The sequence below is a fragment of the Rhinatrema bivittatum genome, chromosome 7 (genome assembly GCF_901001135.1).
Source record: "Rhinatrema bivittatum chromosome 7, aRhiBiv1.1, whole genome shotgun sequence".
Classification (NCBI taxonomy): Eukaryota; Metazoa; Chordata; class Amphibia; order Gymnophiona; family Rhinatrematidae; genus Rhinatrema; species Rhinatrema bivittatum.
The window spans coordinates 281331754-281352355 of record NC_042621.1 but is presented as its reverse complement, the minus strand read 5'-3'; the positions used below and the strand labels follow the sequence as shown (position 1 = coordinate 281352355).

Genomic DNA, 20602 nt, shown 5'->3' with positions numbered 1-20602 from the left:
TTTACTGATATCACCGATATGAATCAGATACGATGCCGCAAACCTTATAACTGAAAGAGCCCTTCCTTTGTGGAAATAAATATAAGAACATAAGAACAAAAGAAATTGACATGCTGGGTCAGACCAAGGGTCCATCAAGCCCAGCATCCTGTTTCCAACAGAGGCCAAAACCAGGCCACAAGAACCTGGCAATTACCCAAACACTAAGAAGATCCCATGCTACTGATGCAATTAATAGCAGTGGCTATTCCCTAAGTAAAATTGATTAATAGCCATTAATGGACTTCTATATAAAGGAAAAAAATAAAATCAGTGCATTCAGAGGAGTCACTACTAGACGAGTACCTCAGAGGGGCTAAAAACAATCAAAACAATTCAAAATCTTAAGCTGAAACATGTTGCACTAAGAGATGAAGACCTTACATTCATAACCTCCAGTGATGAGCTGAAAACAGCAGCAGAAGCACAAAAGCTGTGGAGATACGAAGACAACAGAAACGAGAGCCATCAAAATGAAACAGAGCCCAAAGCAATTATGCAGGGAACCGGGAACGAATATTCATGTGGCTAAATCACCACCAACGAAAGCCGAAACAGGAATGGCTAAGGAGAGGTGAACTTGATAATTGCAGCACAGGACAGGGGGCCATGGACAAGATGGTTCTCGGCCAGCGTAAAACAGATACAGGCAAATTCTGTAACAGAGGACTGGAAAGAGTCATGCATCTCGTCACCGGGCGTCACGCGCTGATGTCGGAAGGCCTGCATGAGAAAGGCATAATAAGGTGGCACCGCTCATTCGCTGGAAATTGAGCGAGCACTTTAACATCACTGTGCCCGTTCAGCACTGGGATCACGACCCTAAGAGAATCGTAGGGAGCGAAGAAGTTGTAATCACCTGGGACATTCCTCTTCCAGCTGATAAAAAGCTTGATGCAAGAAAACCAGACGCCCTGGTAAAGGAAAAAAAAAAAAAAGCACAAGAGCGGCATTGCTAATAGATGTGTCAGTACCACATGACTGCTCTGTGGAACGTATAAGCAAGAGAAAAGATCCTCAAGTAACTGCAGATGCAACTGAGTCCGAGAAAAAGTGGCAGAAAGATACAGAAATAGTCCCAGTTGTACTGGGCACTGGCCAGATTAAAAAGAAAGCATATCTCGATACGTTGCCTGTACATATGATATCTTATAAACTCCGGGATGAGGCTTCCTTTGGTACAATGCAAGTATTAAGAAAGGCATTAGCAGCAGATTTATCATATCCAGCATACCCTGGCTTATGAGCAAGGTTCATTCCTGCCATGATATGCACAAAAACGAACCCGTTTGGAGACATTACTCCCGAGTGAGAAGGGTCATATGCCTGTGTCTTTCTGCCTTGGGGTTGGCAGGTTTCTCTCCCGGGCATCAATGGGATGGATGTGCTAGGGCTGCCCAGGGCACCTTCTGATATCAGTTATTCTTCTCCTTGTCAGACATCTGAGGTGGGAGCTTTTGGTCCGATTTTTCATCTCCTGGGATCCATTTGCTCTCCAGTTTCTGACCTCAGCCCGGACAACCAGCCCCATGTGCCAGGCTTACGTTTACACAGGTTTGCAGCAGGGAGGGTGAGTCATGAGTAAAGGACGACTGTACATGCTCAGTTTGGTGTCTCACAGAAGATGACGATTCATAGAGTTTTAAGATTGAGCATGCTCACTAACAGCGTGCACACACTATGGTTAAGACTTTTTTTATGCATGCACACTAAAATTCAGTGCATAGTGCAGTGGCATTTTAGCATACACATTATTTAGCGAAAGCAAGCTAAAAACAATTAGCACATGAATTATGCATGCGCCCCTAAGTAAATTTTACAGAACTATCCCAAAAGGAACCTCTAAAGTGATAAATATGAAACGTAAATGTAAAGAATCACTCTATAAACTTACTGAAATAATATAAATGTATCAAAGCAATGGCATGACCATCACAATGTTTCCAGTGCTAACCACACACCTTCTTTGTGTGTCTAACAATTATAAGGCAGACCTATAATTACAAAACCCAGATGCAAGACACAAGTGTCAGTCACACAAAGAAGGTGTGAGGTTAGCACTGGAAACATTGTGATGGTCATGCCTTTGCTTTGATACATTTTATATTATTTCAGTGCTAATTGTTTTTAGCTTGCTTGTTGCTAAATAATGTGTACGCTAAAATGCCACTGCACTATGCACTGCATTTTAGTGTGCATGCATAAAAAATCATAACCACTATATCAGCACTATATATATATATAGTGCTGATTTTTTATTGCAAGTAAGAAATCAACTTATCTTGCAATTTGTCATTCGAAGCCAGACACTGCTGCAGTGTTTCGAATTGCAGCAGAACCCACTTGGAACTGCTAAAACAAAAAAACAAAAAAAAAAATTGTCAGCGTCCATGATCGCTGTGCGTTCAAACTTGCAGTTGTGCTGCAATTCGGGACACCTTAGCAGCATCGGGCTTCAAGTGACAGATTACAAGGTAAGTGGAGTTTTTAACTTGCCATTCAAAGTCAGCGAAAAATATATGTAAGGCAGAACTATGATTACAAATCCCAGGCGCAAGGCACAAGTGTCAATCACCCAAGGAAAGTGTGCGGTTAGCGTCGGAAACACTGGGATAGATTTTAAAAGATGTGCGGGGGGGGGGGGGGTGTGAATTTTTGCAAAGTATGCGCAGCAACGCAATCGGGCCTTCCCCAGTTCCCTCCCAGTCCTTCCCTAACCCCCTGCCTAACCTTCCTTCCCCTTCCCCTCTTCTCCCCACCCCCTAAACCTAACCTGCCTCTCCTCAGTTTTTTTTATTTTATTACTTATTGCTCCTCGGGAGCAGAAGTAATTTACGCAGGCCGGCAGCCTCCGCCTCCCCGCCCAGACCACGCCCCCAGCCCGCCCCTTTCTCAGGGCCCAGCACTTGTGGCCTATAGGCAGTTACGAGCGTGGCCGGGCCCTTTTGAAAATGCACGCGTTTGCGCACAGGGCCCGGCCACGCGCATAAATACCGATTTTTTTGCGCGCACTAGGCTTTTAAAATTTAGCCGGTTACGATGGTCATGACATTGTTCTGATGCATTTACGTGATTTCAGCAAGTTTATGGAGCGAGTCTTTAATTTATGATATCATTGAACCTACCAGGCATTCAAGTCCTCCACCTGCATTGTTTTTAACCGTAATGAGTAAGCTTTCAGTGACAATTTCAGGGCTGGGAAGTTAATTTTCTGGATGACTTTAAGTCACTAGGCAGAGGCTGAACCAATGCTTTGTTTCACTGCACATATGGGCTTGTAATTTCCAGTTTTCCCAAGACTCAGTCTGCTTGTTGAAAAGGTTTTGATGTTACCGTATTTGCAACAAAAGCCAAATGTTCTGGGTTTTTTTTTTTTCTATCCTTGATGCTATTTTGCCATTTCATCTGCCATGTACATGCCCAGTTCCCTAGTCTGACGAGGTCCTTCTGCAGTTCCTCACAGTCTGCTTGTGTTTAAATACTTTGAATAGTTTTGTATCATCTGCAAATCTATCACCTCACTTGCTGCTTCCTTTTTCCAGATCATTAATGAATAAGTTACACAAGGCTGGCCCCAGTACAGACCTCTGAGGCACTGCACTGTTCACCTCTTTCTATTGGGAAAAGTGACCATTTAGCCCTACTCTTTCAACCAGTTATCTATCCACAGTAGGAAATCATCTCTTATCCCATGACCTTTTAGTTTCTTGAGGGATCTCTTGTGAGGGACTTTACCAAATGCTTTCTGAAAATCCAAATACACTATGTCAGTGGGCTCACCCTTGTCCACATGCTTATTCACAGCTTCGAAGATTTCAAATAGATTAGTAATGCACAACCTTCCATTGCTAAATCCATGTTGGCTCTTTCCTAGTAAACCATGTGTTACAGGATCACCAGTTCTGTCCCCATTCACGAATTAATATGTCAAGACGTTTTAGGGTAGGGGAGTCCCTGAGATGTTCTTGTTCTTAGGTTATTAAGAGAAATGTTAATTGGGCATGTAGTACTGATGGATGGCCATTGGATGGCTTCAAGCATAGGACCGAGCTATGGATTGCATTGTATTTATTACAATTTTTAACTTGAAGTTACCAAGAAGGATTTTGGTGTGGGTTTTCTCTTAAGTGAGTTGGGAAGCAATAATTGGTTGAGAGTGGTCAAGGAGTAGATAGATCTTGGGAAATTTGGCGGGATTTGCCCTTTTTTTCTGAATAGGGAGTGGAGGAAGTGAGGGGCCTTCAGGATGTAGGGAGGCTGGAGTAGCCAGCCTGTGAGCTTGTGGGTCAGGAAGCCTCCCAATAAGGAATGGGGACCTGCAGCGGCTTTTTCCCCTCAAGGGAAGAGGCCCGAGGCCGTGGATCAGAGAAAAGGCAAAGCGTCACCCTGAGGAAATGGCCAGGAGCTAGGAGTAAGGGGTTGTTCCAAAAGGAGGAGTGCCCCAAGGAGGCCAGAGAGTGCAGAAGACCTGGGTGACCTGCACACTGCTGGAAGGTGGAATCGAAATGACAATGGAAAGGTGTGAGTATCGAAGGAGGTGTGAGTAGAAGGCAGGATAATGGAGTATGATGCCCCCAGGAGTTAGGGATGTGTGCCACAGATACCACTTGAGGCTCAGTTGAAGGATATGAGAAGTAATTTAGGGATATGCATCCCATGTCCAACATTGGTTTCTAGTGTTTAAAGGAAGAGGAATATGGAAAGTGTGATTCACCTGTCCTTAGGTGAAGAAAGGGAGCTAGTATAGTTGGGGCCATATAGTGCACTTATGCCATATTCACAAGTCTGTAGTTACTTGGTTCACTCCTAGAAATCTTTTTGAAAAATAGCATTACATTAGCTACTCTCCAATTCTCAGGTGCAGAAGCAGATTGGAATAGTAAGTTATACATTACCAATAGCAGGTCTGCAATTTCTTATTTTTAGTTCCTTTTTCACTCAACGCACAATGAAGCTCTGGAATTTGTTGCCAGAGGATGTGGTTAGTGCAGTTAGTGTAGCTGGATTTCAAAAAAGGTTTGGATAAGTTCTTAGAGGAGAAGTCCATTAACTTCAATTAATCAATTTAAAACACTATGCACAATCCACAAACTGATCTATGAAGAAAATACTGACTGGCTAAACACTGCACTACGACTACATGTCCCCCAGAGAAATCTAAAATCAGCCAACAAAGCTCTACTAACCATTCCCTCTGTAAAGACAGCAAAACTGACGCAAGTAAGAGAGAGAGCACTATCCCTAGCCGGTCCAATATTATGTAACACACTACCACTCGAAATAAGACTAATGAAAGATCTAAAACTCTTTAAAAAAAAAGCTTAAAAACATGGCTCTTCAAAAAAGCTTTTCACAATGAGAGTGGAGAGTAAGGAATACTAGCGGACAAGAAAGAGAACTCCGGCACACTGTTAAAAGTCAACAAATAGCAGTTATCCCTCCTTTATTATTTTTTCTCATACCTAAAGATTAATTTAAGAATACAGTATTCTCATATGGATATCCTATTATTCATATAAATGGAACTTGCAAGCCACAATCCAAATAGCGTATATTATTTGAATCATGTAACCGAAACTTTATTGGCACCTACTAACTAATTTATAATCCTAACCAGACTTATTTATATGCCTATCTGTAAACAGTTGTGATGGTATACTACTAAACGACGGTATAGAAAAGTTTTTAAATAAATAAATAAATAAATAAATAAATAAATAAATAAGTTGACTTAGGGAATGGCCTCTGCTACTATTGGCATCAATAGAATGGAATCTACTTAGTTTTGGGGTACTTGCCAGATTCTTATGGCGTGGATTGACCACTGTTGGAAACAGGATGCTGGGCTTGATGCACCCTTGGTCTGACCCAGTATGGTATATCTTATGTTTTTATGTTCTTAACCCTACATGGGGAGTCAAGGGGAGTAATCTGCATGTAGTGGCAGTTACAACCTTAAATCATCATGCAGCAATTACAACCCTTGCTGGGCAAATTAGATGGACGATTTTGGTTTTCATCTGATGTTACTTAATATCGGCTGAATTTTAAGAGGCAAGGTTCTGGGCAGGGAGGGGCAGGGCAGGGGGCCAGCCAGCCGGGACAGCGCCATTCGATGCTGTCCCGGGGAAGCGTGCAGTGGTAGCCGGCTAGCATATGGAATCTACTGCTGCTCCAAAGTAGCAGCAAGGTAAAAAATATAAAAAAAATGTCAGAGTTAGGTAGGGGATAGGGGCTGGGGAAGAGAGGAGAAGAGGTAGGAAGGATAGAATTAGGGATAGGAAAGTTCTCTTTTTAATTCAAGCAGACTGGGAGGGAACTGGTGGAGGCCCGATTGCGTCGCCGCATGTAGGTTCTAAAATCCCACCCTGCGCACGTGAGTGACGGGCCATCCGCACATGCACGCGTGGATCTGGCACGCATGTGCGCGCGGACATCGTATTTTATAATAAGCATGCACGTGTTATAAAATAGCCATGTCCGTGTGTGCACGCCGGGAATCGCTTGCACATGGATGAGTGCATGCTCCTTTGAAAATCGACCCCTAGGTTACTATGTTAATACCTTCAGGTCCAGGTGATTTTCTGCTATTGAATTTTGTTCTACAATTCTTCAAGGCTCGCTTTGATTTTTTTTTTCAGTTCCTGGTGTGGATATGCCCCCAACATTCTCCACGGTAAAGTTCAAAGCTTTCCTGTTATGACCTTATCATCCCTCCGTGCCCATTTTAGCCCATGGTCATCTAATGGATTAACTGATCCCTTCACAGGTTTCTTGCATTTAATGTACTTAAAAAAGGATTTATTATTAGTTGTCACCTCCTTGGCAAGTCTCTCCTCAATTTCTCTCTTGGATCATAGTCAGAAATTGCTAGCAGTTCATGAACTCATACAAACTGGGTCTTACAGAACATATATTTTACTTCATGGGCCATAGAATGGTGAAAAGTCATTTTCTAAAAAGTCCCTATTTACCATGCATGCAGATATTCATGGGAGACAAAACCAGAGGTGAATGTGCCTATAACTCCATGTAATGAACAACACAGGTACTATGAATGGAGAGACTCAAACAATGCAACAAGTAACATGAGCTCCTATGAATTTGGAGAAAAGAAAATCTGATGTTGTAACTAATTAGTACTACTATGGGATATTTGCTGCAAATGTTTCTTTAGCATTTATTGTAGATTTTGTGATGATATATACATTACTTATTCAATAACAAAGGCTCATCTGAATAGATTTATGAATATTGATAAGGCCATAAAAACATTAAAGTCTATGCTTATAACTTTTCATGCATTAGAAAACTGATTCTACTAACAGATACATATATATTGATAATTCATTACATATATACATCTTTGGAGTATTAGAAAACAATTTCAAAAAGCACTCAATAGGTAATCTACATTTCTAGTACGTTCAGATTTGTTTGTTGTTTTGGGTTTTTTTTGCAGGGGTATTTTAAACACATTTTCATTTGATTTTATTTTTATAAAAGGAAACAAACTCTTTGAGCTTCATTTGTCATAAGTGGAAATTTGAAGACTATTCAGGGAGGGATTTATTCAGCTTTGCTTCAGCAGAAAAACTGGTCCAGATTTAGCAATGAAAATGTACATGCAATCTACAAAGGGAAAAACCCAGATTCAAACTGGAATCTTTTTTTTTTTACCCCTGCACAAAACTTTAACAAAATTTGTATTAAACTTCCCAACCCCCCACACAAACACATACACTAATTGTAGTCATTGGGTGCATTTGGTTAATGGTTAATCACTTAAAGGAGCACTCTCAGTCTGCAATCATGAGTGCTGTTTAGAGCAATAGCAACATAAGGAGGCAATCAAATGAAAATAATTTCCATTTATTAAGATTTCAAGTTTGACACTGATATGCAGCCCAACTAGACAAGTAGATTATATTTGCTAATGATGAGAGACAGCATGAGTCCTAATTTTAAAAGCAGGACCCCCGTGCTATTGGCCAGATTCTAAGCACTGCTTGTGTTTGGCCATTTACCTGCATGACTGGTAAATGTGCATGTAAGTAGGCTGTGATTTTTAAATTGCACCATCCAACCTAATCAAGCGTTATTTAAGACGGGACAACATGGGGATTTTCAGGGACATTGTATACTTTGACAAAATGCAGACACTGGAATGTGAAATTTCTAAAAACTCAACAGGGAGACTCTGCCCATCCCTGGGAGCTTTCTGAGTTCTGCTCATCCTGGGATGGGTGGGGGGCTGACAGGCTCTCTCTTCCTCCACCCCATCTCCTCTCTCCCCCTACCTACCTTCTTCTTAATTCATGTTCTCTAGCAGATAATAAAATTGTTTCCAACCTTTGGTGTCTCTGGCTGGATTTTCTGGCTCTGCCTTTTTTTTTTTCTCTCATTCTCTGCCCATATCTCCATTCCTTTGTTTTCTGTCTCTCTCCGGTGTCCTCCTTCATTTATCTTTTCTGTTTCATTCTCTTTCTCCTTTCCTTCTTTAAATCTTTCCTTCAGCAGCAGATACTTTCATACTTTCTCTTCCTTTTTCTCTCCTCTTCTCCTGCTTTTTTCCTATTCATCCTACCTGCTCTGCTTTCACCATCCTTCCTCCCATTTCTCCTGCACGCCCTCCTCCACTCCTCATCCCCTTCCTTCTGTATTATCACCCTGGAATCCTTCCCCCATCTCTGGCCATCCCTGGTCCTTATAACCCTTCCTCTTCCTCCTCCCCATTCCCCCTTTTCTGCCCTGTCCCCTTGCTCTCATATTCCCCATTTCAACCCTCCCTCCTCCTATCTATTGCCTTCTCACTCCCCTCTCTATCCCAACTCCTTTCTCTTCCACCCACACTCTTGCTCTTACCTCTCTCTCTCCCACCTACTATACCCTTCCCACGCTCAACTCTTGATCTCTTCTCTGGCTGTCTCTTCTTACTCTCCCCCACCTCTATATTTTTGTCCTTCCTTTTTTTTTTTGCCCCTCTCTTTTCCCATCTGTACTGGTTCCCTCCACATTCTTACTTCCCAACTCTCCACACACACACACACACACACACACTCTCTCTCTCTCACTGATCCCCACCCCCACCATACACACAGACTCACACACACATAGGTTCTCAAGTTTTCTCCTCTCTCTGGCCCCCCCCAGCACACACAAACCATGTTTTCCCTCCTTCCCCCTCCTTGGATCTATCACTCTGTCACAACGCATGTACACTTTTTCTTGCCATCTCTCCATTTGTTTACCCTGATCCATGCAGAAGTCGCAGTGGTTCCCCACCTCTCACTGCTGATTGGTTCATGGTGATAGCCAGAACCAATCAGCAGCCAGAGGAAGAGAATTGGTTCCTCCTGCCTCGGACTCCATCCTAGTGCCCGCCACCTCCTCAGCACAGACTGAGGAAAGAGGCTACAGCTGAGCAGGGCTGGCGATTTCTAGGATCCTGGAGATCCTGGGTGCTTTCCTGGAGACCCAGAGGAGGGTCCCTTAACCCTGAGTCTCTGGGTCAAAACACAGAAACGCATTAAAATAAAATAACTGGGCAGAGCTAACATTTCTTGAAAATATTTCAGTGTAAAGTAAAAAAGCAGAATAAAAATAATGGGGGTCAAGAATTAAACTGCCCGCATCAGTACAAACACCACAGGCACTATTTACCTGCAGGGCTTGCACCATAATCAAGGCAGCAGTAGGCGCACACTTTGGTGTCCATTACTGCCGCAGGGAAAAGTACCTGCAGAGATTTATGCTCTGCGTTTTCCTGGGAGTCCTTTTACCGTATAAAGCAAGGTTTCTCTCTCCTGCCCCAGGACATGCCTCCTCTGTAGGTAACAGTACATGTGTTGTGTGATGTATGTACTTTAGTTGTGTAAGTCTCATAAAGCTCATTTCTGGGGTCAATGACTTTTAAAATCGCACTCCCTTTATATTTTCGGGACGAAAATCTAATTCACAAAAGTGCTACTTTATTATCGATTAGACTGTCAAATGATTTTGGTTAATGCAAAATTAATTTTTAAAACCAGTCCCATAATGACTTTAATTTTGGTATCGCACCTTCCATTGTTGGATATTTTCTAAGTGACCTGAAACAAGGGGAAGCAGCAGAGAAGAAGACTGCTCCAGGTAGCCCCCAATGCCATATCTGTAGGTATCAGGGATTGACTGGAACTCAGCTCAAAAGGGCTGCAGATGAGCAAGAGGTGGTTTGCAGCAACCCAAAGGCTAACTCGACTTCTTGCTGTTTGGACTTGCTACCCGCTGAACCTTAAATCTCCAGAATCTTTATGGCAGCACCTTGGTTTCAGTCTGTCACTGCAATCTAATACTTCAAGCCTTTCCCTTCCTTCCTGCAGCACTACCAGTTCTAGTGTTCACTAGTTCTGCTACTGCTTGTGACCTCTTTCCTGATTCTGGCTCGTGGCCTGCAATTTCAGTCTGCTCCAGCCTGTAACCTGCCAGCTGATTCTAGTTCCTGGCCAGCAGCCAATCTCCAGATCTACTTCCACTCCTACTTTTGTTACCTGCCAACTCCAGGATCTAAGGCTCCATCTACCTGAGAGAAACTATTGAATTCTGGGTGGTCAATGCCTGGCCCATTAAGGGCTCAGCCCTGCCCACGATCATAAGTACCTAAAGGTGGGGAACCTGACAGCGAGATGAGCAGGAATTATTGGAAAGCTTAAAAAAAGTATTTATCAGCCTGGTCCAGGAGTACCTTTTAACAGGAGTGGTTCACAGAATAAACACAGCGAGGTCAATGTTCAATTAGATGGATAACCAACAAGTCACCTGCTTCAATGGAAAGATTATCCAGCTAAGTTCTAGACAGAAATTGCACTGGACTGTGCTGGGGGTCCCCAGACCTTGCCCCATCATGTGATATGGGAAAGGTCTGGTTGAAGCCATTTTGGAAAGTGGCACCAACCGAGCCAGGGAGCTTAGGTGGCACCCCAGGCCCTTTTACTGGACACCAAGGTTTTATTTTACAGGTTAGAGAGCATGGGGGCATCCGGGGTCGGGGGTTAATAAACCACCAGGTAATTTTTAGAGGGTTGAGCGGTGGGGAGACCTTACCGGCCTATATGTTATTTTGAAAGGGGGGACGGGGGGGGTGGGGTGGAAGGTTTACTCTTTAGGGTGGAAGGATCATTGTTTGGAGGGGCAGCTAAGAGACCTGGGTAGTTGTCAGATTGAGAAAGGGCTTAAACCAGAGAGAGGGTCATTGCCTTTTGTCTATTTTTAAACTTTGTTTTTGTGGGGCTGTCTCCATTGGCGGCTTCGGGGTGGGCAAAGGGGGGGTTCTAGTCAGACCCCCGGTGACTTTTTACTTGTGGTGGTGAGCTAGCTGTGTTGGGTCGCGGAGCCCTTTAAGTCTACCATGGAAAACTCAGGACCCACGTTAGGCTCTCGGTGCGGCTGCGGAAGAATACTGTTTCTGGAAAAGGTGCACACAAAATAACGTGGCTGAAAAATGTCTAAGTCAGCCGCATTATTTTATTTACATAGGATTAGGTGCGCATGAGCTGCTGTGCATGGATCTGAAAAATCCCTGCATGTAAATGCTATGCAAAGCAGCTTATAGTAATAAGGGCGTGTTTGAGGCCCAAATATCGTACAATATTATCGTGATAGGGCTATAGTGTGTGATGAACAGCATTTATCGCATGATATACGCAATTTAACGTGCGTTAAAGCCCTATTGCAGCTGGGTAAATCCTATTAGTTTGTACCTGAGGCAATGGAGAGTGAAGTGACTTGCTCAAGGGTCACAAGGCGTGTGAGTGGGATTTTCTCCCTGGCTGCCCTGGTTTTTAGCCCGCTGCTCTAACCACCAGAATACTGCTCTCCTCCATTCTGACACACTTAAAGCTTCTAAGGGAAGACTGTAGGCAACTTGAAATAACACGGCGGCTTTCTGGCAGCAATAAAGACAAAGCTGCCGTGGCAGGGAAATTTAAGGAATATCAAACATGACATATGTAATGCTAAGAGAGCATGTTATAGCGGCAGAGAAATTCTCCTTATCTCCGTTAGCTTCCTTAAAGGTTCCACAGTAAAGTCAGGAATTTGGAGCTTACTCCTGGTTGTGAGGTTTTGGCTCACATGTTTTTGGGGGAAAGATTAAATCGCTTAGGTTAACACTTGTCAGAGAGACACACCACTATCTGGTTCATCAAGTTCCCTCTTAGCTGACATTAGCACTGTAATATCTCTCTATTCGTATGATCAGCCACATTCAGAGTCTCGGACTCTTGTTGGTTCTGACGTATGTGGACTGGAAATTCTGAGCTTACAGACACAGATAAGAAGGCCATAACATTAAAATTTAGCAAAGGCATTTGCAATCTTGATCTTTTTCTAGCATGAATGAGATGATGATCTCTTGGTTTACTGCTTTTCTTCACATGTCCCTGAAAATGGGGAGTTATCCTCTGTCTTTAAAATCTGCAATTTTTGTCCCAATTTTAAAAAATCATCCTTGGGCATTACACCCTGTGAAAGCTACAGGCCAATTTCCAATCAGTCATTTTTTGAAAAAGTTAAGTTGAACATATTGTCACCGCTCAACTCCAGGACTACCCAAAGACATAAATCCTTATGCACCACTCACAGTTAGGCTTCAGCACTGAGACTGTGCTATTAACATTGCTGGACCACCCTTGACTGGTTCTAGATAAGGAGGGAGATTTCTTGGCACAATTAGATTTTTCAGCCACATTCAACTGGGTTTGTCACACACTACGACTTAAAAGACTTAGGTAACCTAGGGATCAACCACACAGTGGCTTACCTCCTTTTCTTTTCAGTCAAGCAACAGAGAGCAAAAATGGGTTCTCGCTTTTCAGAGTTGTGATCTTTTATTGTGCGGTGTCCTGCAAGAGTCACCACATTCATCCATTCTTTTCAATGTTTTTTTTTTTTCTTTTTTTGTGGCCTCTGCACACCGTTACCAGGAATTTAGAGTGTATTAATTCCAGTTATGCAGATGATATTCAGATCCTCTTTTCAATGACTATGTCACTGGAAAGTATGCATCAGGATTTCAGTGACGTTTTCTCAGTAGTTAGTAAACGAATGCAAGCTAAGAGGTTAAAACTCAACCCAGATAAAACTGAATTGCTGTGGATAGATAAATCAGGATTGCCGGTGACAAGCTTGTGCTCACTGCTGGGTAATGTTAAGGTTCACTGGATGCGGATCATCCTAGATTCTATCCATGGAAGACCAGGTCAACACAGTAACTGGCAAGGTATTTGTCAACTTGCAGTTGGTTAGACAACTGGGTCCATTTCTTTGTCAATCTGATCACAAATCAGTGATGCAAGATGGGTCTCTCCCATCTTAATTATCACCGCGCACTCAGGTCTTCCTATGAAAACACAATTGCTGGACGAAAAGATGGGACATGGCCACACCAATTTTGGTTTATTTTTACTAGCTACCAATTAAACTTTGTGTGTATTTTAAAACCCTTTACATACTGAAATATAAACAAGGGAAGTATAAATATTGTTGAGAAATCTTACAAAAATACTCAAAGTAAATCCCACTAAACAAAAAGTTTTCAAACAAATGACGAGTGAGAAAAGGCTCAGTCATTTCAATAATTAGTTCCAGTAACCAGCAGAATATAAATAAAGTAATTAAAAATTACAATTAATGGCTACTTTACACTTCCTAATTATCTTGAGCAAAGAAAAAAATAAGCAATAATGAGAATAAACAGTGAAAAACCATGAACTAAACTTGCGCATCTACATTTTTAACTCTATAACCTCGACTTCCTAACAATATCAACATAAACCTTAAAAACGAGAACCCCCCCCCCCAGCTCAGGTTCATATTAATTTCAACAATGTCCATTACAACTGTGAATCCCAACTTGAGACCACGACAGCAGTTAAAAATAAGCACTGTCTCTCGTAATCTCAGGTCCCACGACTTCATATGTTGAGGACATCATCACATTTTTATACAATCCCTGGTTTATTCTTTAGGATAGGGTTAGTTTTTTTATTTTCCATTTGGAAACAATTTTTTTACCATCTGCTCAAAAATTAAGGCTTACCAACTCTCGGCAAAGAGCGTTCACCGGAGAAGCTCCCCAGCAGTGGAATCTGTTTCCGATTGACCTAATACGTGAAACAAATTATTTCTCTTTTTGAAAAAATAAATTAAAAACCTGGCTGTTAAATGAGTTTCTTCAGTCACAGGAGTCAAGATATTTCCAGGGTCCTGATGCAGAGTTTTAATGTTTCTTTAGATTCAGCATGGTTTTTACACTGTTGTTCCCCGAGTATTTGGAAACCTCAGCCGATTAGACCAACCTCTCAGGAGCTATATAATCCTGATTTATTCAGTCGTCTTAATTATAGTAAGAGACATTGGATCTTAGTCTGTTTACTCTGTTTATTTGTTTATTGAGGCTGGCATTTTAAGTTTTGATTACTTTTATTTAACTTTACACACCTAGCTAGGTTTGAACAGTAACAAACTGAAACATTATTTTATGGTAATTAACTGGTTCTGAATATTAATAGTTTTTTTTGGGTTTTTTTTTACTGTTTATTTTGTGTTAGTTAATTATCTTAGGTTTATGGGTCCAACTGGCCTACAAGAGGTTCTGTGATGACTGTCACCATGAACTAGGACTTTCTGTTTTATATTCTTGTAATAGTTTTCCTATGTGGCATCTTAAACAGCTGCTCTAATCCGCCACGAAGTTGGAACATCCTTGTTAAAGTAGAATAGAAAAGCCCATTTAAGTTAAATTAAATTGGTCAGCAAGAATCACTCACGTCCATCAGCGCTCCGGGCCTCCATGTGCACGAGGTCAGACTCCTTATCCAAACCCGCTACCGACCTGGGAGGAGGGAAAAGAGAAAAGACAACCAATGAGACAAAATTGGGTGACCAGAAAGAAAAGACTTAAAGAGAGAATGCAAGATAAACCATTCTGTGTGGCTGTCATGAGTTTAAACAGACTATATTTAGGAAAAATCATTTTATCAAATGCCCGGTGTTTTGGAAACAGTGTAGACACAATAGTAGAAGCAGCCACTGTTATCTGGAGATTCTTCAAAAGAAAAGAAACTGTACATCTGAAATAGCCAGCGATATAAATCTGCATTGCAGTTTCTGTTATCTTAATATTGAATTTGTCAATTCTTCCATAGTATGTTGAACCCTGAACTGTAAACTATGTTGTTATATGACTTTATGCGAGCATATGTGATTGTTGGAAAAAAAAACCCCAAAAATCCCTCCTCCTTCATTTTCAGATTGCAATAAATAAAAACACTTTGTTTTTTAAACTGAAGAGTCCGTGAAGAATTGCGGGAACTTGCAGAGTGCAGAAAGAGAAAAAGTCGGTTGCAGGAACCTTTTAGCGGATGACAACAATGAATTTCTTCCAGGCAAAAAACCAGTTAAGTCAAGCCAGTTACACATGCTCGCAGTCCCTGCAGCAGCCATGCCTTCTCCTCCCTTGGGACAGAGGGCCAGGACTGCTGTGGGGACTGTGAGCACGCACTGGCTCACAGTCCCATGCGCACTCCAAATTTCCTCCCAGCTCTCCTTAGCAGTGCCCTTATACCTCATAGTTTAAGAGCCACCCATGGCAGTTTGCAAGCGGTCTTCATGAGGGCTGTGCAGTATGCAGTATGCGATTCCCTAAATATTAGAGATGTGAATCGTGTGATCGATCGTCTTAACGATCGATTTCGGCTGGGGGGGGGGGAGGGAATCGAATCGTTGCGGTTTTGTTTTTGTAAATATCGTGTAAATCGTAAATCGGGGAGGGCGGGAAAACCGGCACACTAAAACATCCCTAAAACCCACCCCGACCCTTTAAAATAAATCCCCCACCCTCCCGAACTCCCCCCAAATGTCTTAAATTACCTGGGGTCCAGCGGGGGGGGTCCCGTTGTGATCTTCCACTCTCGGGCTACGGGTGCGTTGATAGAAAAATGGCGCCGGCGCTACCTTTGCCCTGTCATATGACAGGGCAAAGGTAGCGCCGGCGCCATTTTGGTTCCTATCCCCCGACGTCACGAGCATAGGAGATCGCTCCCGGACCCCCGCTGGACTTTTGGCAAGTCTTGTGGGGGTCAGGAGGCCCCCCCAAGCTGGCCAAAAGTCCCTGGGGGTCCAGCGGGGGTCCGGGAACGACCTCCTGCACTCGAATCGTGTTGCCGTACGGCCGGCGCCATTTTGCAATATGGCCGACGCCATTTTGCAAAATGGCGCTGGCCGTACGGCAACACGATTCGAGTGCAGGAGGTCGTTCCCGGACCCCCGCTGGACTTTTGGCAAGTCTTGTGGGGGTCAGGAGGCCCCCCCCAAGCTGGCCAAAAGTCCCTGGGGGTCCAGCGGGGGTCTGGGAGCGATCTCCTACGCTCGTGACGTCGGGGGACAGGAAGCAAAATGGCGCCGGCGCTACCTTTGCCCTGTCAGGGCAAAGGTAGCGCCGGCGCCATTTCTATCAACGCACCCGTGGCCCGAGAGTGGAAGATCACAATGGGACCCCCCCACACTGGACCCCAGGTAATTTAAGACATTTTGGGGGGGTTCGGGAGGGTGGGGGATTTATTTTAAAGGGTCGGGGTGGGTTTTAGGGATGTTTTAGTGTGCCGGTTTTCCCGCCCTCCCCCTTCCCCTCCCCCTTCCCCCGATTTACGATTTTTGACGATAAAGCGAGGGAATTCCTATTAAATATCGCCTCTAACGATTTTTGACGATTTAAAATATATCGGACGATATTTTAAATCGTCAAAAAACGATTCACATCCCTACTAAATATTAACCTCACTGCTTGTTTCATATTAGAAGACAAAAAGTGCACTACTTCCCCGTTTTTTAAAGTTATTTTAGGCCCAACACGGCACCATGTTTCGCAAACTGCTGCTTCAGGGGCTGGAATCAACGTGTGTTCAATTAAAGAATTTTCTTTTCAGTCCCGTTTTCTCTCTTTAGTCAAGTAGACAGCTTTCTCTTCTCATAGCGTCTCGGCTCACCGAGATAAAACGGGACAGAAAAGAAAATTCTTTAACTGAATACACGTTGATTCCAGCCCCTTAAGCAGCAGTTTGCAAGACATGGTGCTGTGTTGGGCCTGAAGTAACTTTAAAAAACATGGAAGTAGTGCACTTTTTAATGCTCACAATTTTTGAAAAATGCTTGAAAAAAATGTCTAAATATGTTTTAAAAAGTCTTAAGATGGACCTATGATTAAAAGTGTGACCCTCTTATTTATCGATGGAGCATATTGCAAGGCTCTGAAAGATAACAACTAAGGGGTTTATATGATGGTCCCATAAATTACAAAATTATATAAATGGAAATTTGGCGAATACGTTTAATCCTGTGTGTTGGTTATAATATTGTATTGCCCTTTAAGGCGTTTTCTGTAATATTGACATAAAATCCAACATTATGTAAAGTAGATAGTTAAATGTAGCACGGATTGTGTTGACGCACATATCTGCCTCAATGTCAGCGTTAACACAAAAGTTTAACTGCATTGGTAGAGGTGTAGTTAAAGCTTTTGCAATAAACACATGCAGTAGCATGAGCGATATGGTGAGCAATTACAGTGTGATTAACATGCTATTTACTAAAGATGTTATGCCATTTAGTGGATAGCTCTAAGGGCAAAAAGGGTTCTGGAAGTTATTGAACTGGCGGCCTACCACCAGTGCCACCGAACGGTGCTGACAAATATGGTTTACGTAATGGAAAAGGCCTGTTATTGAACCTGCTGCAGGAAGCAATGGTCACACCCCAGATGATTGGGATTAGGCCTTGATTCTTTGAAAGGGATGTCTGAGAAAAACACCTTGTTCTCAGCAAATTGGGGGCTGCTTAGCTGTGCGGTTTGGTATCCGGAAGAAGAGTTACAAGTCCTTCTGAACGAGCTGCAGTGAAGTATTGCATGGACTTGTTGAGTTACATGGAAGCCAACCTGGATTCTTTGAGCCATGTAGGAGACTTGTTGTGAGTACTGTGAACTGATTCTTCCTTTCTGAATGTGGATTTGTTACTAAGGCCTGGGACCGTACTTGCTCCTTGATAGTGAAGATAACCCCCGTGTAATCTTTTAACCCTGCTTTCTAAAAAATAAATACTGTGTTGAACCAGCAAGAAAAGTGTAGCCACAGTAACACAGACTGGGAACCTTACAATGACACATTAATAAACACACCTTAATAATGCTCGTTAAAAACTTGTGTCACCACATGCATGTAATTCATTTTAGTAACCAGGCCCCAACCCTGTGCAAATTTTTATAAATAAATAAATAAATGACTGATACTGATTCCTTGAATTTGATTACAGTTCAAGAAGGTTAGCTCAATTAATGAGTTCTGCAGGGGACAAATTTGATATGGATTCAGGCAAATTGGTGTGCAATTCAGGCTGATTCTGTTCAAATTGCTCTCAGAATTGTAAATTTTGTTGACTTTGAATCAAGCTAAAACCTCATATTTTCTGCACACTTTTGCTTCACATAATAGAAAAGGGATTATGAGGGTTATGCATATTTTAACAAAGTCACAATAGATTTTACATGATTTCAAGCAGAGAATGTCCTAAAACCTTATGTAAATGGCACCAGTTTGTTTCTCTTGGGATAGAGAGGAACTCTGAGGCATGGTTTTCAAACAGGGAGGTGATTATTGTAATTAAAAGTCAAGAAATATCTTACAACCAGACAGGTTTCCAAGTCCAAAATTATAATAAATCACATACACACTGCATAATTCAGGCAATGGACCTTGGATATATTGAGGGTAAAATCTGCATGTACATTGTGGGCCGGATTTTAAAAGGGTTACGCGCATAAGTTATTTTGCATAGGCTCGGCGGCGCGCGTAAGTCCCGGGGCTTTGTGAATTTCGGGGCGGGACGGGAGGCATATTGGGGGCGTGGCGGTGATGGTGGTGGGTGATGGTACGCCAGCAGCCCGCTGGCGCGCGCAGATTTTCACCTGCCTCCAGCAGGCGTAAATCTGCAGACAAAGGTAGGGGGGGGTTTAGATGGGGAGGGGGGTTAGGTAGGGGAAGGGAGGCGAAGGTGAGGGGAGGCGGAAGGAAAGTTCCCTCCAAGGCTGCGCCAGGCTCGGAGCGCGCAGGTTGCACAAGTGTGCACCCCCTTGCGCGTGGTGCGCAAACAAAAGTACGCACGCGCACTGTTTTTGAAAATGTACCCCTGTATGCACAGATTTTACAGAGTATTTTTAAAGCATGTTTAAGCAAATAAATCTACTCTGAAAATCCTCAGGTAATTGGTCGAGCATGCACACAAATTACCTTGCACAAAGTAATGCCTGCTCCAAGCAAGGTGTAACTTGTGCAGGCTAACTTACAAACATGCTTTTTAAATTCAAACAGTATGTACTTAAGTTGCATGTATGCCCCAATTCCACCCACCAGAATGCTTCTCCTCAGAGTGCTTAAATAAGAACATAAGAACGTGCATACTGGGTCAGACCATCAAGGGTCCATCAAGCCCAGCATCCTGTTTCCAACAGTGGCCTATCCAGGCCATAAGAACCTGGCAAGTACCCAAAAAATAAGTCTATTTCATGTTACCGTTGCTAGTAATAGCAGTGGCTATTTTCTAAGTCAACTTAATTAATAGCAGGTAATGGACTTCTCCTCCAAGAACTTATCCAATCCTTTTTTAAACACAGCTATACTAACTGAACTAACCATGTCCTCTGGCAACAAATTCCAAAGTTTAATTGTGCGTTGAGTGAAGAAGAACTTTCTCCGATTAGTTTTAAATGTGCCACATGCTAACTTCACGGAGTGCTCCCTAGTCTTTCTATTATCTGAAAGACTAAATAACCGATTCACATCTACCCATTCTAGACCTCTCATGATTTTAAACACCTCTATCATATCCCCCCTCAGCCGTCTCTTCTCCAAGCTGAACAGCCCAAACCTCTTCACCTTTCCTCATAGGGGAGCTATTCTATCCCCTTTATCATTTTGGTTGCCCTTCTTTGTATCTTCTCCATTGCAACTATATCTTTTTTGAGATGCGGCGACCAGAACTGTACACAGTATTCAAGGTGCAGTCTCACCATGGAGTGATAAAGAGGCATTATGACATTTTACGTTTTATTCACCATTCCCTTTCTAATAATTCCCAACATTCTGTTTGCTTTTTTGACTGCCGCAGCACACTGAACCGACAATTTCAATGTGTTATCCACTATGATGCCTAGATCTCTTTCTTGGGTGGTAGCACCTAATATGGAACCTAACATTGTGTAACTATAGCATGGGTTATTTTTCCCTATATGCATCACCATGCACTTATCCACATTAAATTTCATCTGCCATTTCGATGCCCAATTTTCCAGTCTCACAAGGTCTTCCTGCAATTTATTACAATCTGCTTGTGATTTAACTACTCTGAACAATTTTGTATCATCTGCAAATCTGATTACCTCACTCGTCATATTTCTTTCCAGATCATTTATAAATATATTGAAAAGTAAAGGTCCCAATACAGATCCCTGAGGCACTCCACTGCCCACTCCCTT

At 42.7% G+C, this 20602-nt stretch overlaps 1 protein-coding gene across 1 annotated transcript in view; it reads right to left on the bottom strand.

Annotated features, from left to right (window-relative positions):
- The window catches only part of SORCS3 (sortilin related VPS10 domain containing receptor 3), a 1039444-nt gene that overhangs the window by 400278 nt on the left and 618564 nt on the right, over positions 1-20602 (bottom strand). The window contains exon 7 of the mRNA XM_029610742.1: positions 14847-14911. Coding sequence (XP_029466602.1) covers positions 14847-14911 — 65 coding nt within the window. The remainder of the gene's footprint in view (positions 1-14846; positions 14912-20602) is intronic.